Genomic DNA, 26096 nt, shown 5'->3' on the forward strand with positions numbered 1-26096 from the left:
TACCACAAAAGAAAATCAAATTGGTAGTTCTATGTTATTATGATAAATCCAGAAGCATGGAGCACTTACCTGGAGGATTTTATTGGTTGTTATTACTGGAGCCTCATCATTTACTGATTCGACAGTCACAGAAAGAGTTTGAGGCAAACTCTGTTTTCCAAGCTCTGAGCTATTTGCAAAGATGGTGAAATTGTCAAGAAGGTCCTCACTATCATCATGAACATAGGAAATCAATTCATTTTCTACCTGTAACCAACAACAAAATATCACCAAACTACTGAAATATAATTTAAAAATATGAAAAAATGCTTTAAAAGAAATCCTGATTTTTTTATATCTAAAACACAGAAGCATGTGTTCATCCCATGAAGTATGATTCTGACAATCAGAGTGCAAATTATGATGGATGGTATAATTTTTATGAAGCAGTGTTGCATCCCAGAAATAAGTTTCATGAGGGGCAGAGTGATCAAGCAATGTGGGGTAGTAAAGAGAATGCTGGACTGGTTATCAGAAGACCTGAGGTCAAAGGCTATTTCTAACCCTAAAATGTGTTGTAAGTGACATACTCCACCCTTTCTTCCAATGGAGCAATACCCATTAAAATTCAGACTCTACTTATTTAGAGTGACTAATTTTTGAAGTTGTGGATTGTTTTATTGGACAATTCAGAATGTCGGATTTACGCTCTGAAGTTTTCACCCACTGATTGGATTTCTGCTCTTTGGAGACATATGGACCAGGGCAACTATTAAGTTTCCCCAAACTTCTCTTTTCTGAGCTAAGCATGCATCATTCCCTTAACTGCTCTTCGTATGCAAGGTTACACCTGCTACCTCCTAACCCTGCCCCTCCTCCTTCAAAATACAATCATTTCTGGTGTATCTCTTAACAGATGCTACCCATAACTAGCTATCATACATCTCCTGAGGACAGAGTATAATGAAATATATTGGAACTGAATTATTCTGTCAAGCCAGATTTCTCTCACTGTAATAACCAAAATGCAAATATTAATTTTTTATCCCTGATAGATTTCATCTTTCTAATTTCCATTCTGAAATTCCTCTTGGATTTGTGATAGCCACTGATTTGATCAGAATGCCTTCCATGTCTTTAAGGCTCTGATGGAAATACGGAAGAGCTCAGCATTGAAATCAGAGACAAGAAGAATTTTAAAGCTAGAGGGAACTTGGCTTCAGTGAATATGTGACCCAAAAATACAACAGAAGAGAACTTCTAAAGCCCGACAGGAGTAGTTGAACTTCTCAGAAAGTCTCTGGGGTTGTGTTTGTTTTGATAAAATAGAGCCAACATTTTTAACAGTTCAACTTTGCCCAGTCCTATGGCGCACTTCCTTTGAGCAAAGACTTTTGATCTCTCAGAGGTGTTTCTGACAAGAGTTGAAAAGTTCATGAACAGTCTCAGGGGAATGTTGTGGTCACTTGAACACAGGTGCATGAGAATTTCTTTGGAGTTCCGTGGGAAGAGGAATTCCAGACCGTAGGCCTGACCACATGTTCCTGGAACATTCTGCTTTAAGCTATTGGAAAACAAATGTGGAAGATGGCACTCATCAGAGGACAGGAGAAATTCTAACCTAATATGCTTTAGGAAGATAGCATTTAAATAGCAGTCACCTTTTCCTATCTCTCCTGGAGAAACACATCATTTCCTCAATGAAGTGGTACCCCCCCCCCCACGTTACTGTTTAAACTATCAGTTAGTAGGTATTAATCTAAAGGCAAAGAGGTTTGGTGGGAATTTGTCTATTCCTCGTTCTAATACTAGAAAAACATCTGCTGATTTGAAATTAAAGTAGATAACAAACTTGTAGAAAATCTTAGAAGATTAAAAAGTGTTTGGGCTTCCCTGGTGGCGCAGTGGTTGGGAGTCCGCCTGCCGATGCAGGGGACGCGGGTTCATGCCCCGGTCCGGGAAGATCCCACATGCCGCGGAGCGGCTGGGCCCGTGAGCATGGCCGCTGAGCCTGCGCGTCCGGAGCCTGTGCTCCGCAACGGGAGAGTCCACAACAGTGAGAGGCCCGCGTACCGCAAAAAAAAAAAAAAAAAAGTGTTTGGCCCCCTGTCATCAGTCATGTTCAGGGTATATTACGTCCCCTCTCTGTTTACATCCTCTCGCTCCCATTACTCAGGGTCAAAGGTGAAGTCGAAAGCCCTCCCATGCTGGACCTCCCTAACCTCACCTCCTGCCCACCGCGTGTGCAGCTCTAGTCACACTATTCCCCTCACAGTGCTGTTTGTTTGCTCGTCCCTCTGCCTGAATGCTCTTCCTCTATACCCACCGAGCTCACTATCCATCACCTCCTCCAGGTCTCTGCTCAATGCTGCCTTCTCAGCGGGGTCCCCCCGACCACCTTATTTGAACCTGAACATTAACACACACACACACACACACACACACACACACACACCACTCAAGTCCCCAGCATATTCTATCTCCCTTTCCTGGTTTATTTTTCTCCATAGCACTAACCTTGGTTCAACTATCTTATTTATATAAATTCACTTATTTATTTTATTTATTCTCTCTCTCTGCCTCCTTGTTTCCCCCACTAGGAGAAAGGATCCATAAGGACAGGGATTATTGCTGGGTTAGTTCACTGCTTTATCCGCAGTACTTAGAACTAGGATACCTGACACATAATGGACACTCAAAAACTACTGCTGAATGAATGAAGGGCAAAAATGGCCAAGCGCTCTCCTTCTCTGAGTCACTCAAAGTTACAGCCACGAGTTGTTAGGTTATCACCGTAAGTGAAAATGATCATGTCTCAAAACCTAGAGACCTCAGAAGTCCTAAAGGAAGAGAAAGTGGAAAGGGCTCATCTGAAGAGCAGGAACACACAGCCTTGACTGTGAACAAGGTTACACGATAACATGGATACTACAGGGAACACACACGCTTGACACAGATTTCAACCAACCATGCTTAAATATACACTTCTTACAAAGCACAGACAACAATGAATTGGCTAAGACAGAACCAAAAGTTAGTGCTCAGTCTCTCACCCAGAGTGCACGAAGTGAACAGAATTAAATTCAGCTCACACGAGAGCAAGTGGTTATCCCGGACAGTTTGTCCAGCCTTTGAGAGGGAAGCTATGATTAAGAGACGGCTGCACGTAGTCACTAACGAATCACCTTCCCTGGGTCCCCAGTTGAGAAGCACCGAGTTCTACGGTCTTTTCCACCCTCAGCAATCTCCGCTTCTCCCCATGGCTCCCTAACACCAGCTGGTTAAGTCTAACCCTGTTGACGTGTAACTCAAGGCTCTGTGCAGTCTGGCCCCAAGCACCCTCTGGCACTCCTCTGCCCGTGCTAGAGCCTTGTGGACCATTCCGCAGCCCCCAGGAACCATGCCCTTCAGTGCCTCCACGCCCTTGGCCCTGCAGTCTGCTTTGCTTGCGTTGCTTTGTTTTCCGTCTCCACCTCCGTTATGTCCTTGCTCTGTCTCTCTCTCCTCAAAGTCTAGCTTAAACTTTATTCCCTCTGTGAAGGCTTCAGTTAGAGTCAAATGTGACCATTCTGCACTCCTGTAGTACCACTGTGAAAGTGCTCCATGAAAGGTAAGAAGCGTGTGCCTTATATTAAAGTTCATGTGCCTGATTCCCCCACAGCATTTCTTGAGGGCAAGGAATATGTCTACTTATCATGGTAACCTCACACAGGAACTTGAACAGAGTAGGTTTTTAGTAAATGGATTCAAGTCACTTGATGAGGTGAAATCCTCAGAAGCAAAATGAAGCAGCACACATGGGTTCTTAGCGAACTGGACAAGGACACCCAAAGATGCTAGGTAGCTGTTCATGGTTCCCAACCTGAAGAGTGTGTATTCCTAGGAACTTATAAAGGAAATAATGGGGATCTGCAAGCTACTTTGCAATATTTAAAAAGAAAGGATGGAAATCATTCTTTTATTCATGATAAGAAAGCAAAGTATCACAATAATACTATTCTAACCCAAAGCAAAGAAACCTGATAGCAGCCCAGAGTTAAGTCTGGTTATTTTATGCTTATCGGACACCAGATTGTCAGTTGTGTCCAGCTGCTTGATTGCAGGGACTGCGCCATTTCAGCCACTGACAGCACTATGCTTAGCATAGGGCACAGCACAGAGTAAGCACTGATTGATAAGGGAATGAATGAATGAAAACATCCACTAATGATTAAAGCATGCCTGTATTAGATCGCTGGGTGTTATACCTTGAGAGGGGATGGTGTGGAGCTCCTCTAGAACTGGGCAGCCAGGATGGTGCAGGGGCTAGAAACCTACAGCATATAAGCAAAAGCTAAAGAAACTAGAGTTCTTTAACCTAAAGAAGATAAAATTCAAGGGACTTTGATAATTTTTCCTTTCAATATTTAAAGAGCTTTTATGAAAGGAGGTATAATTTGTTCTGTGAGCTACCAGAGCCAGGACCCAGGAGCAGAAGTTTCTAAGTGGCAGCTCAGCATAAAGAAACTTCTAACAACTGGAGTGTCTTTAAACTGGAAGGGCCCATCTCAGGAAGCAGTGAGTTCTCCATCACTGAGGATCTTTAAGCAATGACTAGATGACCTCTCTATGGGGTTACTGTGGAAGGGCTTCTCCATCTGTTGGGAGGTTGGACCAGATACCTTCTAAGGTCCCATCACTCCCGAAAGTCCATGATCTAAATGATAAATAGTCAAGTTTTTTCTCTTATCTAACATACCCAAAACCAAACGTATCCGCTGAGAGCTATTACCTGTTTCCTGGTAAATTTCATTAGCTTTACTCTTGGAAAATGAGAATTTTCAACATAACCGTGTTTTGGTGGTTTGAGTAGAACGAATTCACAGTCAAGTCCCTCAAAATGTTTGCTTGGAATTTTGAAGTAGTCTTCTGGAAGTGCTTTGGAACCACCTTCCTGGACTGTGACATTTTGTACCGCCAGAGGAATCCACTTAGGGACAATATCCACCAAGATTTCAAGTCTACTCACAGCTTGGAAGCCATTCATCACATCCAGTAAAAAACAGTCCTGTTGTTGGTCAGGAGTTGTCTGTACATAATGGATATAACCATCATCAATGTCCTGTTGTGTAAAAATCAAAGGTGACTTTTCATCTGTACCAAGCTGCCCTCCTCTGATAAAGATCTTTGGAGGTATCCATGCACTGGCGGAGTTCTAACAATGAACACTGCCTCTGACGGAATATCATCTTCATGCCCAGCCTGAGTGCACATTCACAACACACAGACAAAAAGAAAAACATTAACACATGAAAGAGTCAAGACCCCTGATGAACCAAATTGTTTTGTATTAACGTCCACAAATGGCTTAGGTTACAATCCAGGCAGATACACAGTTTAAGCCCCGGTCTGTTCTGGTGACCATGCTAATATTTTGAATTTCAGCCCTGGTCACAAAGGAAAAGCAACATTTGAACAGCTACTAATGTACTAACAAGGCATCATTCACAGTGGCAAGAGACCTAGGACTCAGAAAGTTGTGCTGAAAGAAATAAAATGGTATAAGGAGAAGGAATAAAAGATGGTAGAAGAAATAGCAGCTTACTCACTGAAATTGCAAGACTTTAGAGGAAAGCTTATTTTTAAACTAGTTCAGTATTTTCAATATACATTTAATTTTACGGATTCAGCAAAATCCATCTCAAAACTGTCATTGTTACTGATTTATAGTCACTGAACTATATACACCCCCTTGTGGTGAAACTTTAACTCTCCAAGATCCTGAAAAAGAATTGAGGAAAGCTGGTAGGCCACGTATTCTTAGTCAAAACTCATTATTTAGTAAACTGCTTCTGATTTGAATTCATTTCTACTTGATGTTATCGGCTGTATTTAGCAAGCAGGAAAACTCGTTTGCAGTCCTGAGGGTAGATTCAGAATAGCCTGCATTTGTGGCCAATTATCATAAATCACAGTTTCCATACCCTGCACAGATTACTCTCTCCTGACTCTCAGCAGCAGGGCTGTGCTACTGGAAGCTTCCAAGTTGGAGCCTCAGGAAACCAGGCAGCTTCTGGTATGAGGTCTCACCCCTGGCCTTCCACTGGTCTAGGCCAATCTGATCCATCAATTTCAAGAAATTACACAAGGCCACATTCACAGCTAAGGAAATAAACTGTGTAATATAGTATCCTCTTCTATTTTAGGGATCCTTTTTATGTCTGTTAGATTACCCTACTCGTTTATACCCGGCTTCACCGCATTACAAATGTAACTCAGACCAAATGAAATACTGGCAGTGTTGCCGTGACAAATGAAAAAAGCAATGACCTCTTCATTTACTATAATATATACATTCCGTCCTCCTTCTCAGGTCATCCTACACCAAACATACATGCATACGCGTGTGATCACGTGCACACAGCTTTAAAATGAGGCTTAGGATAATTTATATTCCATTTCTCCCTATAGCACAATTAGCAGTATCAAAATCATGAAACCTTCTAGCTTTTCTTCTCAATGGCATCTACATTTTTTCAAAGTCATTCCAAATACCAGGAGAGAAATCAAGAGCCTTCCTCTACTCAGTTTTACTGGTTTTCCTTCTTCAACCACAAGGGTCTTGCTGTGCAGAATTTGGGTGTGATGTTGGTGGCTTTCCGAGTCCACTTGCACGTACACGCCCACTTCTAAATATGTATCTTTAACTTTCACCGTCAGGTTGAACACATCGAAGCTGCCACTGCCGTCGTGTCTATAAATCACACGTCCTTGCTTCAAGTCATGCAGGGAAAATGAGCCGGGCCCTAAGCTGTTGACCAGCACTCTGCCATGCTTTGGGGGACACGGGATGTGGAATTTGATCTCGTGGTCTGTTCTGACATCTTGGTTTGTGGTGACACTGAGGTTGGCTGTCGTGAGGCTGCTGTCCTTTCCTCTCTGTACCAGCAGTCCTGTGTTGTTGGCTATGCGGACACAGAGATCTGACACACTGACCTCGAGGAGGGACGATGTGTAGTGGACGCCATCTGTCACAAACAGCACAAAGCGGGCCGAGTCTGCGCCCTGATGCCTGAAGAGCACATGCCCTTCCCGCAGGTCTTCTTGCCTGAACTGGTAGAGTTTCTGAGTCAGGTCACTGGCTTGCACCAAGTCCCCATTCGGGATGCCCCACCGGGTGTAGAGCAACTGCCCATCATCAAAATCTGCCTCGGGGTCATGGTAACAGAGATTAGCTAGGGTCAACAAGTGCTGGCCGTTCCACACGACGTGAAAGACCTTATCCACCGCACACACTGGTTTCTCATCGTTCTTTAACTCCACAGAAACGGTGACTTTAATTTCTGTAGACAGATGCTCTGTATCAAAATCCCTGGCCACTCCCTCTTGGCCTGGTCCTGCGGTGGAGGCCATGAGGAGGAACTCGTCACACTGGTTCTCAGAGTCATCGTGCACGTACATGAGCCGCTCACCCAAGATGTCTTGATCAGTGAATGTGGTGATACTGTCATGACTTCCCAGAGAATCTGAAGATCGAGTCAGTTTCAGCTTCCCATGTTGAGGACTCTTGGTGATTTTATACTGGAAAGTCTGACTGTCCGAGGTTTGAGCAAATAACTCCAATTTGGTGATTAATTTCTCTTCTCCTTCTTTTACAAATAATCCTCTGTTCATTACAATAATGCGCCCCTTATCTGCTTTAAAATTTATTCTGAACATATAATCTTTTGATTCCATGTGTTCTGCAACCATGAAGAACCTAATAGTGTCTTGTGAATGTGCCCTGGGCCTTCCCTGTGGTTCATAAATTATGTTAGAGTCTGTAACATTTTGTTGGCTGAAGACTGAGTTTGTTTTTAGAAATTTTGTGCCAAGTAGCAATTTTCCTTTCTTAGGTGGGGTCAGTAACTTAAAATGAAGTTCCCTCTCAGCTACTTCCACACCCTCTGTCACAGCCTGCAAATGATCAGAATTCAATACGTGCCTGTTTATTTTACTGATCTCAAGAGGAACATTTTTCAGAAGGGTAAACTTCAGCCATTGTACCATAACCAGAAACATCAGCTTTTCACTGCTTTTTCCTTCTATGTTAACTTTAAAGTGATCCGTAACATTTTCTAGCTGCAATTCTTTGAATTTACTACAGTACCGGACCTGACCCCAATCAACAGAACGCTGAGAGAAGGTACTAGTTTGTTTCCACTCGCCACTTGACCCCTGCCACTGAACCTGGCCATACCGAGGTGGATGAGTGATAACATAGCGGGTGTCCACCTCAGGGCCTTCACCATTAACCTCCACCAACAAGTTGCTCTGTGTAATCAGAACCGTGCCACCCTGCCGTATGACCACACTGGTTCTACTGGCCACTGCAAAGTCCCAAGGAATAGCCATGACCCGTAACACCACTGTATTGCTAACCAGCTCTCCATCACTTGCTCTCAGAAGGATCCGGGAGTTCCGATGGCCCCTGTGCACATACAAAATGTTGCCATCTCTTAAATCCCCATATGTAAAACCATTAATGGCTCTCCCAGGATCATTGGTGTTTTCTAAAAACCCAGCATCTGAATTGAAGTTGCAAGAACTGAGAAACTAAGACTCAAGGAATCTGTGTCTGGGTCTGACACATGTATGATATTTGGAGTCAGTCGTTTCTTAGAGTTCTCACACACGAGAAGCAAGTTTCCTTCGGGGAGCTTAAGATTTGGGGGATCATTTACTGGAACGGCAATAATGTTAAACACATATGAAACATGTCCTTGAAGATATAATGGCGCTTCCTTCTTGCTGTTGGAAGAGACAGAAAATGTGAAATAATCCCTAGGTTCTTCTGAACCGTCACGGACATACCAAACCCTTCCTTGCCCCAAATCTAACAGAGTAAAAGCCTTCTCCATTTCCTGTTTGGGGGAAACATCTAATCGAAGGAACCCACGAATAGGCATCTCCTTTATTTTAAATAGTATCTGAGACTGATGGAAACCCAAATCCTTCAACTCCACATCCACCTTCATATGCCTTTGTTCCAGTAGGGCTTGCCCACCTTCTTGGACTTTCAAGTTATTCAGAACCAAGAAATAGCTACTGGCTTCTTGAAGAATAGGCTTGCCTACCTCAGGGTCGGCCGTGGAAAGGGGAACTTCTGCCTGAAGCAGCTTTTCTGTGGTTGTTACAGAAGGGTTTTTGTTATCACCACTCTTCATTTTACACCCAGCAGATATATCTTTGGAAATAGGGCATCCTTTAATGCTTTCTTTTCTGAGTTGGCTTCCAAGCCTCTTAAGCACCCTTTGAAAGAGATTCCTTGAGCACATTTCCTAGGCACAGAGGCAAGTTCTAACCTTTTAACTTCTTCTCCCTTGAGGCTATCAAGACCTCCCACGCAGAGAGGGCCTTCAGATACAAACGGTTTGCTTTGTAAAGGCAGCCATGTCCTTACTCCCTGTTCATCCACCATCAGGTCCAGATACCTTTCAGTGAATCTGAGTTGAATAACGTGCCACTGGTTGTCACTAACTAAGCAAAAAGAAGAGAGCGGAGTGTTATTCTTATTCCTTCCTACATGAGCCTTCAATAAACCTTTAACTATTTCCAAAGCAACAAAATCTCCTTCTCTACCTGACTGAAATAAAAGCAAGGCTTGTTGAGTTCCAGTCTGCAAAGCAAATTCAAATAGCCCATCCCCTTGCACCCTCCATTCTGGGAAGGAGACATAGGACCTGGAGCTAAAGAAATTGATGGCTTCATCCTCCACTGCAAAAAATTCATCATTGCAGCCTAGTGACACCTCATAAACTTTCTTAAAACCAGGGTAAGATCTAAGGGATGTTAAGGATCTCCCTCTGGTTAAACACCACATCCTCCATACATCCACGGAAATTGGGGATCTCTCCATCTAGGCACGGGACATCAAGTCCACCGTGGCCTGCTACGTAGATTCCACGCTGACAGTGCAAATCGTGCATCCCGCCGGGGATCTGGCCAGTCATCTCATAATGTTTGTCAATAACCAGAGAGATATTATCCTTAAAACAGTACAATTCCACTAAATGCCAAACCAAGTCATCCACACGAAGTCTTTTCTCAGAAAGGAGCCCTTGTTCACCTGTCCCCAAATTAACTCTCACCTGAAAGAGAAAGAATCATAATTAATCAATCTCATCTCATAGTGTTTTATTGAGTAAACAAGGCTATTCACAAAGAGAAAGAGAGAAACTTGGACATGGAAACTCTTCCCACATTTATGGACTACATTACATATTGAGGTTAAAAAATTTCAGAGTTGGGGGCCTCCCTGGTGGCATAGTGGTTGGGAGTCCACCTGCCGATGCAGGGGACATGGGTTCATGCCCCGGTCCGGGAGGATCCCACATGCCGCGGAGTGGCTGGGCCCGTGAGCCATGGCCACTGGGCCTGTGCGTCCGGAGCCTGTGCTCCGCAACGGGAGAGGCCACAACAGTGAGAGGCCCGCGTACCGCAAAAAAGGAAAAAAAAAAAAAAATTTCAGAGTTGGAACAGTTAAGACACGCTGATAAAATTGGAAAAGATCTCAACACTTACATATAGCACCTGATTTTATTCTAGTGAAATAACAGTAATCAAATGGATAGCTATCTTGTTCTCTTTTCTCTCACTGTTTTTCCCTCCAGTAACTAAAGGCTTATACATGTTTAAAGATTTTGTTTTTAATCTTACCCGTAAGTTTCCTGATAGATGTTCTATCATACAGTAATCATTTTCCCCAGCTGCAAGAAAAAGTAATCCTTGTGGTTTGCTGGTTTGAAACTTTAATTGAAGAGATAACTCAGAGGAAACTTCTATGATGTTGAGCCCCACATAGCTTTCACCATAAAAAGATGCTGGGGAAAAAAAAAAGTTAGTAAAGTTATTACACAATGACTATTCCATTTATATTGTCATCTCCCTTCAGAAGAGACCCTGCCAAAGATAGCTGCCTTGCACAAGCCCACACCTGCTTCCTGGGGTAGCCCACAGATCTGTTGTGGGGAAATAAACTCTCAGTGTTCTCCTGCTCCAACTCAGGATACCTCTGATGGGTCAGTCCCTCTTCAGAACTCTCAAGGGGGTTGGCCGAGGCTTCCACTGAAACTGAATTGCAAATCTACTTCTCCACCTACCCAATTCTGCTTCCTTCCCTTCCACAGGGGTTAATCCCAAGTCACTGGCGGTGAACCGGTGTAACGGTGGAAGGGAACACATTAGCCAGTGCTGAAATATCAACCTATGAGAAATATAGGGCAAGTACTAACTATGAGGACGATGGAATTGGGAGTCTATTGCTAAGTCTGAATGAAGCTTTGGAAAAGATAAGGAAAAACTAGGAGAGATTAGTTGACAATTACAAGCCAGGTGTGAAAGCCAAAGGGCTTCCATGGTAGTACATAAAGTCCTTCTTATCTCCTATAGTGGGTGGGCAGGGCAAGGTGAGACTCCCACCCAGGAATTAGTCATCAGAGCATTCAGCATCAAACTAAGTCAAAGTTCCAACCATGTCAGGCTACCTCTGACAAGTCTATGGCCTTGTTTGGTAAAGAATGGAACCTTGACAAATGGAATGGGGACATCTGGATTGGTGCATTCAAATATCCTGGGTCCCTAGACCCTCCTGAACCCTCTGAGCCTGAAGAAGGGACCTACCACCCTGTTAAGGTGATACTCCCCTTGCTTAAAGCGGATGCAGAAACCTCTCCCCACAAGGAACATGTAACCTCTGAAGATACACTCCCATCTTTCTTCCTGACCACTAGGCCAAAAACAAAGCCTAAGTCATGATATAACCTGTGTGGAGACATGCTGGGCTTGATATGGGAGGAAAAGGACGAGACCCTAATGGAGCTGCGGGACCTACCCAGAATGTAGTGCCAGCAGCTGGGGGAATGCACATGGGACTGAGGGTACCTGATCAAGGGGGCAGGAACATAAAGTTGAAAAAGGGAGAGTTTATACTAGATTTGGGGGCACTCTCGAGGGATGCAGGATATAACATGGTAGCACAGACTGCAGGAAATGGTGTGAACTCACTGCTAAGGTGGATCCTGGAAGCATAGAAAGTGCAGTGACCCACTCTAAGTGAGACACACATGACGGAATTGCTCTGACGGATGGATGGTGAAAGTAGAGATTCAAGGGATGGTAGGGGTACATCCTGGATCGAGCATGAATAGGACCAGAAGGTGCAACGAGATGGTGGCCTGGAGCGCCATGTCATCCCCATTCTTGCACCAGCACGAATGCATCCTCAGCTCATGCAACTGGCTGCATGGAGAAACCCCTTATTACCAGCTGGTGGAAGGGCAAAACACCTGAGCTTGGTTCGTGGCTGAGTCAGCTTCATCACATGCATGCAAGCTGAAAAGGGACTCCAACTGCACTACAGCTCCTCTTAGTGGTGGCCATGAAAAACAGGGTTGAGGGAAAATTCTCCAAAAGGTAGAACTGTGAGTGGTACACCTAATCGCCCACTTTATATGGAGAGAGAAGAGGCTTGAGGTTAGAATAAATAAAGACGGATAGGTAGTAGCAAACAGCCCGGCCAGATGGTCAGGAGTCTGGAATGAGTAAGATTGAAAGAGCAGGGCCGAGGAGGTCTGGGAGAGACGCGTGAGTGTCAGCAGGAAGCGGGAAGATCTTTATATTGCATGTTAATGCCCACCAGGAAACATCCACCACACAACAGGCACTAAAACAACCAGGCAGAAAAAATGACTTGGCCAGTTGCCATCAGCCAGCCTCTGTCATCGGCCAGCCCTATGCTGACACAATGGGTGCGTGATGAAGTAGCCAGGGTGGTGAGGGAGGAGTCTATGCCTGCACCCAGCAGCCTGGGCCCCCTCTGACCAAGGCTTCCCTAGCGATACTACTGCTGAATGCCCAGCGTGCCTCTCACAGAGTCCAACACCAAATCCCCAGTAGGTGACCATCCCTTGAAGAGGGGTGGCAAGGTGATGTCAATGAAACCCTTTCTTCTTGGAATAGCCAGTGATTCATTTCAACAAAAACAGACATACACTCCGGGTATATATTTGCTTTTCTTGCTTGCAGGCCGGCACCAGGCACCACTCTGAGAGCTTCTGGAGTGTTGAATTCACTAACACGGGATGCCGAACAGCATCACGTCAATCCAAGGCACACCCTTTACTCCAAAGGAGGTGTGGTGATGGGCCTAAGACCCTGAGACCCGCTGGTCCTATCACATAGTGCACCCCTGAAGCTGCAGGCCTGAGAGACTGTGCTAAAGGTACGGCTGAATCACCAGCTCAGAAGCGATACTCTATCAGGGTGGGGTTCCACCCTCCAGGACATGATCTACACTTTAAGTGAAAGATCTTTACATGGTCTTTAAATTAAAAATCTTTACACACCTCCTGCTATGTCTCCAGAAGTATAAGCTGTGGGTCTGAGAACAAGGGGCAGACCAGGAGTGGCCTTTTTGACCGTCACTCTCAGTGACCCACTTAAGGAATCTGTGTTCCCATCCCCATCAACCATAAATCCACGGTTTCAAAGCTCCTGGCTTCCAAAGGGGAATGCTTCTACCAGGGGACACAACAAGATTCTCTCTATATGATAAGTTACAGCTGCTGCCTGGACATTTCAGTCTCCTTATATCAAGGAACTAGCAGACAGGAAGAGTCATGCCTCATCTGGCAGGTAATTGAGCCTGAGTCATCAGGAGGGGGTAGAACTATTGTTACACAACGGGCTCACAGAAAAGTAGGTTGGGTGTCCATGTGGTCCCGTTGGATGCCTCCTGGTACTTCTTTGGCAGTCAGTACATAAACGCAGTCACCCTGTCCTGAGAAGAGTGTGTTGACAAGAGCTCAGAACCCTCGGGGATGAAGGTCTGAGTCACATCATCAGGTGGCCACTGAGACCAGCAGAAGTACCAGTTGAGGGTAAAAGGAATCACTGGATAAGGAGGAACATGAAGCTTATCACTCAGGTACTGTTCCCAGGATTTACATGAAGTGGATCCAGGTGATGCAAGGGGTGGACTGTGGTGGATTCCGTGATGCACCCACTACCCTTCGAGAACAAAGGACTTTCTTTCTACCCTGGCTGCTGGCAGATAGCCCCAGCATCTTCAGAGCTCCCCACAAATTCAGCTGTGTGCATTGAGACTACATTGCAGGTTGACTCCTCTTCCTAAACCAGTTCCCTTCTCTTCTATTCTCTTCCTTTCCTCAAATCTTGCTCCCAGGAACATTCCCTAATAAAGTTCCTGCGTGTTCATCTCCGTGTTTGATTCTGCTTCCTGAGGATCCCAACCTGCAATGTCTGCTTCTCATTCTTGTTCCTACCACACTGCGCACTCCTTTGCCCTAGCGTTCACCATGGTGTATTAAAATTACTTGTTTATTCATCTAGCTCCTGCACTAGTCCATAAGTTTCCTATGATCAGGGACCATATCTTTTTTACCTTCCTCTCTCCAATACCTAGAACAGTGCCTGGCACACAGGTGGTATGATGGATTTTGTTGGTGTCCCATTTAGATCCCTTTTAACAGGTTGGTGCACGCATCCTCCAGCCGATTAACTGTGTTATCCAGAAAGTTCAGTGAAATTATACCCTCTGTCCCAGGGTACAACCTCCAGCCAATGACTGAAAGAGGTGTATGGAGAAAAGTATGTAGAAAACTGTGTTGCTGTTCATATTTCAGAGCTTTCTCTGGGATCAGGCTGAGATGAGACCACATCCTTGCTTGGTTTCTTTTCCTGCCCTATCCTACTTCCCTCACTTCCTTACAGTTCTCTCCTGGTAGCACTCACTCAGTTATTCACTCACACAAGAATCCCTCCCTAAGCCTCTCTCTGTAGGGAATCCAGTCTAAGCTAGGTAGGTGGCGAGCAAGCATTTACTGAACCAAACTGAACTAACCTAGTAAACCCTCATTTTATAGTTGAGTAAACTCAGGCCTAAAGAAGTTTATGGACTTATGTAAAGTCAGCGGTTAATTAGAAACAGAGCTAAGACAAAAACTAAGCATTCCCAATCACCAAGCCAGTGTTTTTACCAAGATACAAGGTTGATACAGAGATGAACATGATCTCTTACATACTTTCTCAGATATGTATAAGCCCCCGTTCTCTCGTTAAAAACAGCCATTAATAATTAAATTCAATAAAACTAGAATGTAGGGACACGGTCATACAGTTTAAAGAAGCAGCTACACACCCACTAGCTATCCTAGTTTATCCTCCTGGCCTTCCCATTACTGAATCCCCCCACTCCAATTTCTGACAGACTTAAAGGGTGTATTGTTAAGTTTTCAAAACCAGGAAATGTTTTCTAAATCATAAAATCTACTGCTGAGAATGACTAAGTAACCTTAATAAACAACATCCCTATATTTTCCCACATTTCACCTCTGGCACTAAATCAATTCCAGTCAGCTGGTGGCTAGAAATTTCCATTGCCTCAGGGGAAAAACAGGGAAGCAGGGTTAAAACTTCTGGTTTGACAGCCTGAAGCCAGTTCGGGTCCTCACAAACCTCCAAACTGAGCCTAATTTTTGTGACCCCTAGTAAATGCCTCAAAATCACAATAAAAGGCAATAGAAGCACAAGTAAAACTGGTTCCTAGAAAAAGAAAGGCGATCTCGAGCTGCAGTGAAGGAAAAGGTGTGTTTGGGCATTTTATAGGAAGGCAGCAAATCACGCTGAACAAAAATCAGAGCAACTTCCTGGTTTTGTGTGCTTAGATAAAAGGTGAAAGGTTTGAATAGAAACCAAAGATTGGCAGTGAGGTGGGTAAGATACTTTGCATGAAAGTTAAGAACTATGTCTCTGTAATTTCTTCCAGGTTGGTAATTATATGATTCATTCTATCTTAGAATTGGTTCCCATTCCTTCCTCCAAACTATATGTTTCTGGTTTTTTTGTTTGATTTTGGTTTTGTGTTTAAGTTTTTTTGGCACCTGCTATGTGCCAGGTACTATCACGGGTTGGATTGGAGAATTAATAAGACAAAGGGGCTTGCAATCTATCCAAGGAGAGAGCTGCTCAGAAAGAAGAGGGTATCCGAGCGATAGTAGAAAGTTGGTACAACAGAAGCTTGATGTGGGTCCAGTGGCGGTATGAGAGAAGGAGCGATCTAACTATTAAGCGTCTCTCCCTGGCAGATTTCAGTGTCCCATGCCATGTGCATATTCTGTCCACATATACTGCTTGTTTGGTCCTGGGGATTCAATGGTGACTGAGAAAGACTGTAAGTAAAGCAATTACAGTTGCCTGATTATTAACTGGGAAATGCAGACCACAACAGAAGCACTGGGCCTTGTCAAGGAGGGTGAAGGGAGGAAAGGCGCTTCAGGCAAGGCATTGGCTGCTAGGAAGAGCTGGTGAGGGCTGGGGCAGGGGAAGAGGAGAGAAAAAAAGGGGGGAGAGAGAGAAGAGAGGTGACTGCAAGGAACCAAAAGCCCAGTCTGGCTGAGCACAGTATAAGGAGGGGGCAGCCAGGGTAGAAGCTGCAGAGGCAATAGGGGTCAGGGGCAAACACCATTGCATCCATCTGAGGCCTTCCTTGAACTTTCAGTTCCAGGTGAGTGTGTACAGTCACGCACACACACACACACACGCATGCCTGCCTGCAAACGCACATACCCAGTGCCTGGTTACTCCTTTCAAGGCTCTTATTATAATCTGATACCTTCTTAATTTGTTTTCTGGGTTATTATTCAGCCCCAATACCACACCACCCAAACAGAACATAAGACTCTGGAGTCTCAACCACTGCTCAGCTGGCAGTGCACCCAGCAGTGCTCGGCACATTAGGCACTCCGTAAATGATGGCTTTGGAAGCCAAGCTAAAGAGTTCAGACTCTTTCGAAAGAGGGCCGTAAAGGGATCAAAGAGGGAAATGAGATGGTCAGCTTGCAATTTAGAAGCTGACTCTGGCTGAAAGGCAGAGAATGGACTCAAGGGGATGGTGGGTGTGGGGAAGCAAACAGGGGGGTAGGTGGGTAGGTTCAAGAGATATTTAAAAAGTGGGACTGTCACAAGCGGGAAGAAGAGGCCAAGGGGGCAATCCAGATTAACTTGCAGATTTCTGGCTGGGTAGCCACTTATTAAGAGGCGGACTCTGGGAGGGGAGCTTTCATTTTGCGTTGTTTCGCTGTGTATATATAACAAGAAATTCTCAATGAACGTTTGGGGAGAAAATGGCTGACGGACCACCTGGATCCCCATGGGCAGGGTCCCACTTATGGGGGTGGGGGGCAGCTTACAAACCGTACTCTGCAGACAGTAAGGAAGCATTATGGTGTTAGCTGGGAAAAGACATATCGGTTCTGTGTTTTAGAAAGATCAGTCTGGTGACCGTGTGAGGGCAAAACATGAGTAGGGTAGAAACTAATTAGGAGAGCATTTCAAAGAAAGATTTCAGAACTGTTTGCTTTCACTGAAAATTAGAATTGCTTTTTCATAATACAGTATTTTTGGTAATTTTATTTCGTGCCTTTTTATGTACTGATTTTCTTCCAAATACGTTCTACAGATGATATAGCATAAGTGTAGAAGCTTATTTTTTTTAATTAAAATAAAAAGCAACAAAACAAAACTTCTCTGCTAGAGTACTTGCATTATACAAACTCCTAAGATGACATCCTAAGAGGAGGGCTAACATTATAAAACTGCTCTTACTCATGCTGTATCGTTTGAGTGGAATAACTTCACTTGGAAAGGAAAGCCACATTTCACCCCACAAATCTATTCTTAAGAGTTTCGACAGTGTTTTACTGTGGTATCGAGGGCGTGTGCTTTGTCAAACTGAAGTTGAATATTTATTCAAGAGATAACTAACTTTATCCAGAGCACTCTAAGAAGAAAACTTACAACTTTGAAACAAATTAGCACAAACATCTAACATGCCCTGGAGACCTGACCTCCTCTATTCACTGAAAGCAAATCCCAACAGGGAAAGTTTTAAGAGTCTCTCCCACGAGAGTTAGGTCCACTAAAATTTAAGCTGGGAAAGAAAATCAATGAGCGAATAGATATTTGCTCCACGGCTGCAGGATGGGCAGTTGACTGGAAGGGTGGGAGGGGTCCCTGGCATCACGTCTCTATGCTAAATATGTTGCTGACACATTTGGGAGGGTGTGGGAGAAGCCGGTAGTAGGCCCAGGGCCACCGTGACGATGGAAATCTTAGGTTTCCAGGTAGAGCCTGAGCAATCCACAGCCCTGGAATCCTTGCTAATGCAGAACAGGATTCACCGGCCTCTCATTTTTCATTCATTCCCCCAAACATCAGTCTCCATGCCAACTGCTCAGTTTGCAAAGAGAAAACCAGCACTTGCCCTGCCCATACCCCCTCTCAATAGGGCAGTCTCTAGGCCTGCTGCAAATGGTCAGGCAGACTGCGTCCCGCACAACTCCAGGGGGAGCTACTCCTGCAGATGCTGTAGATTGCTGTAGCACCTCCTGGAATGAAGCAGTGAGGCTGTCCTCGTCCCCAGCCACCCCTGGCTGAGCTGACAACTCCCTCCTTAGTGACCGCAGAGCCTGTGTCCTATCATAAATGTTCCACGTGTGACATTTACACATTTTTATGTTTGCTACCCCTCTGTCTGGGAGTTTTCCAGGCCCGGCCACAGGCTTTGGAGTGAGTGCTGGAGCCAGGCTCACTGCGCACAGGAACAAAACCTTCCCTAAAGCTCCCAGCCCCTCATTCCTCTCTGATGGCACTGCCATCTTCTGACCATCAGAACTAAATGGCCCTTTATATGATCTCTTTTACTGGGACAGACACTCCCTCTATAAGCTTCCCATCGCTGCTATAACACATTGCCACTAATTTAATGGCTTAAAATGATACACATTTATTGTCTTACATTTCTGGAGCTCACTGAGCTAAAATCAAGGTGTCTGCAGGGCTGCATTCCTTCTGGAAGCTCTAGGGGAGAATCTGTTTCCTTGTCTTTTCCAGCTTCTAGAGACGGCCACATTGCTTGGCTTAGGGCCCCAGCCAGCCATCACATCACTCCGATCTCTGCTTCCATCACATCATCTCTTTTGACCCTCCTGCCTCCCTCTTATAACACCCCTATGATTGCATTTAGGGCCCACTCAGATAATCCAGGATAATCTCCCCACCTCAAAATCCTTAATTTGATCACATCTGCAAAGTCCCTTTCACCATGTAAAGCAACATGTTCCATGTTCTAGGAACTAGGATGTGAACTTCTTTGGGTGGACATTATTCTGCCTACCACAATCCCCAGGGGTGCTCTATCACTCAGTCACTCGTATTTATTGAGCACCTATCATTGTTAGGTACTGGACTCAGTATACAGAATAGAGGTAAATAAAGCAGTAGCATTAGAAAGGACCCCAGAAGCAGAAGGCATGAGTTTTGTTTGTGCTTTGTATGGCCTCTAGAGTTCTATTTTTACATTATTTTTTTTAAATTGTAATAAAAGACATTTTAACTAAAAACCTGGACTTTTTGACTTCCCTGGAAAAATCAGCCACTTGGGCCATCCTGGGACCTATTTATTCCCACAGCACAACAACTGTGAAGGGTGCGGAGGCCCCAGCTCCCAGCTCCCTCACTCCACGTCACCTCCTGCCACACCACCGTTGCTTGGCTCACCATGGCTCTCGGGCCACCGGAAGCCTTTGGGTTTGGGCGCCACAGTTTCAGGCAGAAATGACAAAGTGGCGCGCCAAGGTAGTCACTGCAGAGCCAGAAGGAAATGTAATTACAACTTCATGGGTTATTTTAGTCTAAAACATAAGAACTGAGGCTTTACTCATCTCTGCTTTACAGATTGATTGGCATCGTGCCACAGGTGGCATGTGAGACTGGCAGTGTGTCTTGTCTGCGGGGTACACAAGTCTCCCTAGGGGAGTAGCGCGAGTTCGGCAAGGTGGAAGGATGGACAGTGGTGCCCTCACTCCCTCTCTCTTTCTCCATTCAGTGACACACCACACGCGGGTTTGCCTGCTTAACTGGGTTTACAATTATATTATCTCACTGTAATTAAACAAACCCTCACAAAAAGGATCAATTGATTAAAACAATTCCTACAGACAAGTCATACATTAAAGATATATACAAATAACGCAAGGACCAGTAAATGCAAAGGAACTGGTGGTGGTGGCCCTTCTCCTCTTTCTGTACAAGCTCATTAGCCCTGTTACAAGGTCAAAGCAATAATACACTAACGAGATCTGATAAGAAGGTAGTCAAAAAATGAGAAATCATTGAACTACTGACAACATGGGTCTAGAGCTAAGAGTATATTATACCTTGAGAAAATTGTTAGTGACAGTAGTACTGAGACTTGATTTACAAATAGAGATATACTGGGGGTGCGTGCTACAGATATTCTTACTGAGACAATCTGCTTACCAGACAAAGGTGACTTCCTGCTGTGGTGAGACTCCCTGAGGACACATCACCCTGTGTCCTGTAAGGACTGAAAGCAGCATTCACCTAAGTCTTTGACAGTCTTCAAAGCAGCAGCTTGAGTCACCCAAGGAGGTAAGGAAGAAACCTAAATTTAGATTCCACAACTGGCTATTCAAGAAAAGTGCCCCAAAGCAGCTTTTGGTGAGACCTCGGTATCTGACATTTGTCATGCTATTAGCGCCAAGGGTGAAGAACAGTGTATATGTTAAATTATATATGCTATGTGATTCTTTACTCAATAACTCTCCTCTAACCACATTCTGTACCCCTCAATGCATACCCAACCTGCTGCTCTTTGCCTCATGCCCAAGTTAACTGCACAGATGAAGAGGAAAGGAGAGTAATGAGTAGGAAAGGAGGGAAATGAGCATTTATCAAGTAGTTCCCAAGCAGGTCTTACACATATTTTATTCAAGTCTCTCTGAAGAAGTGATTATCATCCCAGTTTTACAAATGCAACATCAAGACCAACAGAAGTAAAGTAATTTCTCCAAAGTCACCCTGAGAATGCATGGTGGCACCCAGATTAAAGCCCAAGTCCACCTAACTCCAAAGCCATGGGCTTTCCATCACTCTACACTGACCACTTGGATCCCTGGCTCAGGCCCCATCGCCATCCAGTCTGTCCCCCAATGCCACTCACTGCCCTCTCAGATCTCCCCGGCCTGCAACCAGCAGCTTCCCTCTCAAAGCCACCGTCACAGCGTCCCCACGCGTGGGCCCTAGTACCCGATCCACCCTGCACGCCAGGCCAGGAAGGGGCCGGGGAGGGGGCAGAGGAAGAACCAGGAAGAAAGGAGGAAGATAAAGAGGGAGGAGCTCGGAAGGGCCCCCAAACATCAGGATTGGCGCGGAGCTGCTGCTGGAGCTGGAAGGAGGGCCGCGCAAGGGTGAGAGCGAGGCGTCCTCCACCCACCACCGGAATGTTACTCCAAAGCTCCTCGTGAAATCGCCTAAAGTGAAGTAAATAAGCGTTCAGAATTGAATTCGAATGCCACAAAGATTTACAAGGCCTTTGATTGAGAGTCTGTTCTCTGGTCTCGAAAAGTCTTTTGTTAAACTGAAGTAAATCTCAGAGAGCGGGGGCAGGGGGGTACTTCCAAGTGTCGAGCTCAGTTATGTAAGAAGTCTCAATAACTATGCTTTTATTAGTCATCTTTGACTTCTGAAAAGCGCCATGGAAATGTAAAGCACTTCCAGCGAAGTAGGTCCGGAAAATATAAGCGGAAGCGTGGAGGGATCTAGGGAACAACAGGCCAGCCACCCAAGAATTTCGGCGAGGAGTTTAAGGCCCCCGTGACAGTCACGTGCAGCCGAGAAAGGGCCCGAGTAGGAGCTGAAAAGGATGAGAAGGGAGGACAGCAGGAAGCCTTCCTTCTGCCAGTCCGAGGGACACCAAGAGTCCGGCCCTGAAACCCCCAATCCGCGGCGAAGGCCGTGCCGAGGTCGGCGCAGGGCCCGCCCCCGAGGCTCGCGAACTGGTCGGGACCCGAGGGGCCGGGCCTCGCGGGGCGGGAGTCGCAAGTTTTCCGCGGAGGAGCCACAGGCACCGCTCAGCGCCGAGCGGACCCCGACCTCGGCTGCCCGAAGGCCCTGCCTGAGAGTCCAAGTCGCGGTCGCCGCAGGGCTCACCCGGCCGCGGCGTCTCCCGAGGCCCTCGGAGTACAGGGGAATCCACGCCCCCCGAGCCGCCCGCCCTTGCCCCCCCTCTTCTAGCGGGCTCCGCGCATGGCCGGCCGGGGAAGGGACGGGGAGGGGAGGTTGGGGGGCACGTACCTCCGAGCGCCCCGCGCTCCCCGCAGAGCCCCAGGCAGGCGGCGAGCAGGACGAGGCGGCGGGCCTGGAGCCACCCCATCCCGCCGCAGCGACCCCACGCTCGCTCCCGGGCGGCAGCCGAGCTACCTGCGCCGGCTCCTCCCCGTCCGCGGCCGGGACCCGGAGCCGACCCAGGGGGCGTCGCCCCCAACCAACGCGGGGGGCTGGGCCAGGGCGGGGAGAGCCGCTTGCAACCCGCAGCTGTTGCGCCCCATCACGCTCTGCCCGGCTCCGGGGTCCGCAGCGCGGCCGAGGAGGGCCCGCTGCGGGGCCCCAGCGCCCAGGCAAGGTCGGTAAGCAGAGAGTACGCGTCCCCCGCCTTGCCGGGCGAGTTCTGCAGTGGAGTTGAGTGTAGAGCGGGCGCTGTTGAGAAATGGAGGCTGGAGGGAGAAGCGTTCCTGGCGGAGGTAGGACCCAACTTAACACAGCTTTAAGGCACCAGAGTGAGCCCCTGTTTATTGCTGAATCCCCAGTGCATACCTGGTGCATAGGCACCGGCAGTCGTGTTGGATGAATGAGTAAGACTTAAACACGAACTGGACCTCTGTTTTTTCCTTCTTAAAACATGGAGAGTGCACCAAATCTCTAAGGTCCTTCCAGCTTTACCATTCTCACGTTCAAATTCTAAACAAATGCAAAGTTTCTCCACAGGGAATGTATTAGCACAGAGAATGACCCCACCCAGGGCTGGCTCTGTGTAGCTTGTGCCTGGTGTCGGAAGGCCGGGCTGATCCAGGCATGCGGAATTTCTCCTGGCAGCTCAGGTATCCGCATAAATGTAAAAGCACGAGCAGTGCGGCGCAAGCTTGCCCAGAGAGGCCGCAGACTGTCACCAGTGTCCCCAGGAAGCCACTACTCAGATGTCATCCCTGGTTAAGAACATAAGCTTGGTACCTTGAGAGACGTGAAGGCAAATGCCAGCTCAGATATTAATAAGTGACCTTGGTATGTGACCCTGGGCAAATCTCTTAATTGTCCCACCTTCAGTCTCCTCATCTGTAAAATGAAGATAATGATGCTGATCTCATAGGTGGGTTGTGAGGTTTATCCAGCCCATGAGGATTGAGTGTTAAGCAGGGTGTCTGGCTCATGGTTAAGAACTCACTGGGCAGTCTTGTTATACCTGGGAGCCCAGCTAGGCCCACAGGGCTTCTCTGGCCAGTCTCTGAACAACTCTGGCTAGACACACTCCTGAGAATGAGCCATCTTTTATCTTTCCTTCAGGATGGAGGACTGTCTCATTTTCCTTCCATGGCCTTAGCCATATGTACTGCTGAAGACCACATACATTACCCATATTTGTAATCGTCAGCATCCCCCCACTGCCCATAGTCGTGCTGTTCTTGAGGCTGAAGGACCCTGGACCAGGTGGTGGGAGTGACAGTTCTGCCTCTAGATGTGTGGCGGCTTCTGTTTCCTCTCCTATAAAATGCAAGGGTTGGATGAAATGATCTGTAAATTCTCTCCAGGTTCAAAATTTTATGATTCTGATTTGTCATCATTGGCATCAAGACAGCTCTGCCATTTAAATAGAGCCCTTTAATTAGTGCACAGAGAAGCATGAAATGTTTGCGTTTCTGTACTTAAATCAGTGATTGCCAATAAACTTGGAGCTTTTAATTTAGAGAAATCATTCAAAGGGTCAAAAAGAGACTAGGAGTTATCTCCCTGCAGAGCACCACTTGCTCCTCTTCTTTAAATTAGTTCTAATCTATCACATAAATGCTTCAGAAAATGAATGAAGTCTCCAGCCAATTTCCATAACTCTTAAGGTGGCTCTAGAATAATGAGAAATTAGCATGCTCAGTTGTTAGGGAAAGCCCGATGATAAGTATGGTGACTCTAAGGGTGTTTATAGTGTCTGATCAGGAAACCCACCTATGTAACAGTCGCTCAAATCTAATCATCTAGTCATTCTGACTGACACTCACCTGCTATGCCCCAGCAACAGGAATTATTCTACTCAAATGTTAACGTGCACACTGTTCACTCAGAAAGGAAGGTATAAAGAACAGAGAATGAATATAGAGATAGATATTCATTCAACAAATATTCATTGAACTCTTCCAAATGCAAAAGGCGCACAAAAGGTGTCATGGTGCAGAACAGAGATGAATTAGAGGTCCGGCTTTCAAGGAAGTTACAATATAGAGAGGAGTTGGGACTTCCCTGGTGGTCCAGTGATTAAGACTCTGCACTTCCATTGCAGTGGGCACGAGTTCGATCCCTGGTCGGGAAACTAAGATCCCGCACAGCACAGCCAAAAAGTAAGATAAAAGGTAAAAACATAGAGAGGAGTATAAGACAGGTATAGCAGTAATTTTAATAAAGGTACATTAGAAACTGGGCTCAAGACTCTTCTCTGGAACTGTCCAAACCATACATCTTTGGTGGTATGACTGGCTTGAACAGCCATGTCTCATTTACATGACCACTCACCCTCTGACCCCACATGACTGGGGCAGGGTGGGTTTCTGGTCGAAGGAGCATGACCCTGGAGAAAAGAGTGTCAAGGCTGATTCCTTCTCAAAACTTTCAACCAAGAGGCATTAAGAATGCAATGATTTGGTGGTGATCACAGACCAGTAAGTCATGTGGAGATGGCTCCTTAGTGAGCACCAGCCAAAGACCCATGTCCACAAAGGTCGTGAAGGGACCATGAGTCAGGAGAGGAAGCTGTCTGCCTCTGTCTTGGTCTTTGCAGAGAGAGGATTGGCACCATGTCCCAGAGAAAAGGTGATTATGAGGGACAGTCAGAGCAACAAGACAGTAGCTGCCTGTTGACTCTCGTAGTCTCATGAAGCCCAGCTGTACTTCCTGAATTTTGTTTCCATGAGATTCTCCTGGGTTCTTTTGATAAATCCACACTTTCCTGAGCTAGTATACAACTCTAGCTTCGCAAATTCAGGTGTGCGTGAATGATAATTTTCTACATTTTCCCAAAACTCAACTTAATTTCCGTTTTGACCTCTCAGTTTGCTGTGGATGGAAAACTGTATCTCAGTCAACTTAAGTTTCTCTCCTGCATTTCCCTGTGTTGTGTTGTGTTGAAGCGCCGTGGGACTTATGTAGTGCCGAGACGGCAGTGACTGGGAGAAGGGGTGTGGCAGTCCTCTGCTCCTGGATGCCTTCACGCGGGCGCCCATGAAATTTTGCCATTTGCAACAACATGGATGGACCTGGAGGGTATTATGCTCAGTAAAATAGGTCAGAGAAAGACAAATATCATATGCTGTCACATATATGTGGAATCTAAAAAATAAAACGAATGAGTATAACAAAACAGACTCAGATACAGAGAACAAACTAATGGTTACCACTGGGGACAGGAAAGGGGGGAGGGACAAGAGAGGGGTAGGTGGATTAAGAGGTACAAACTATAATGTATAAAATAAATAAACTACAAGGATCTATGGCACAGCCCAGGGAATATAGCCAATATTTTATAATACCTGTAAATGAAGTATAACCTCTAAAAATTGTGACTCACTGTATTATATGCCGGTAACTTACATGATGTTGTACATCAAGTATACTTCAATTAAAAAAAGGAAAGAATGACCTCCTCAAAATAAATAATAAAAAATTTAGGGCTTCCCTGGTGGCGCAGTGGTTGAGAGTCCACCTGCCGATGCAGGGGACACAGGTTCGTGCCCCGGTCTGGGAAGATCCCACATGCCGCGGAGCGTCTGGGCCCGTGAGCCATGGCCGCTGAGCCTGTGCGTCCGGAGAGAGGCCACAACAACAGGGAGAGGCCACAACAGTGAGAGGCCCACGTACAACAACAACGGGAGAGGCCACAACAGTGAGAGGCCCACGTACAACAACAACAAAAAATTTAAAAAACTACTCTGCCACACTAGCTTGTTTGCAAGGAACAGAAT

General features: G+C 45.9%; 1 protein-coding gene across 2 annotated transcripts in view; it reads right to left on the reverse strand.

The window, feature by feature from the left end:
- The window catches only part of LOC132597066 (chondroitin sulfate proteoglycan 4-like), a 66414-nt gene extending 44094 nt beyond the window's left edge, over positions 1 to 22320 (reverse strand). Inside the window, exons 1-6 of one of the 2 annotated variants that reach the window (XM_060295774.1) lie at positions 22174 to 22320; positions 10657 to 10820; positions 9580 to 10088; positions 9075 to 9477; positions 4751 to 5220; positions 70 to 246 (exon numbers count right to left, since the gene is read on the reverse strand). In XM_060295774.1, coding sequence (XP_060151757.1) covers positions 70 to 246; positions 4751 to 5005 — 432 coding nt within the window. In that variant the 5' untranslated portion in view covers positions 5006 to 5220; positions 9075 to 9477; positions 9580 to 10088; positions 10657 to 10820; positions 22174 to 22320. The remainder of the gene's footprint in view (positions 1 to 69; positions 247 to 4750; positions 5221 to 9074; positions 9478 to 9579; positions 10089 to 10656; positions 10821 to 22173) is intronic. The other variant, XM_060295775.1, reaches the window with a different exon arrangement.
- Positions 22321 to 26096: the final 3776 nt, after the last annotated feature.

This window comes from Globicephala melas, chromosome 3 (genome assembly GCF_963455315.2).
Source record: "Globicephala melas chromosome 3, mGloMel1.2, whole genome shotgun sequence".
Classification (NCBI taxonomy): domain Eukaryota; kingdom Metazoa; phylum Chordata; class Mammalia; order Artiodactyla; family Delphinidae; genus Globicephala; species Globicephala melas.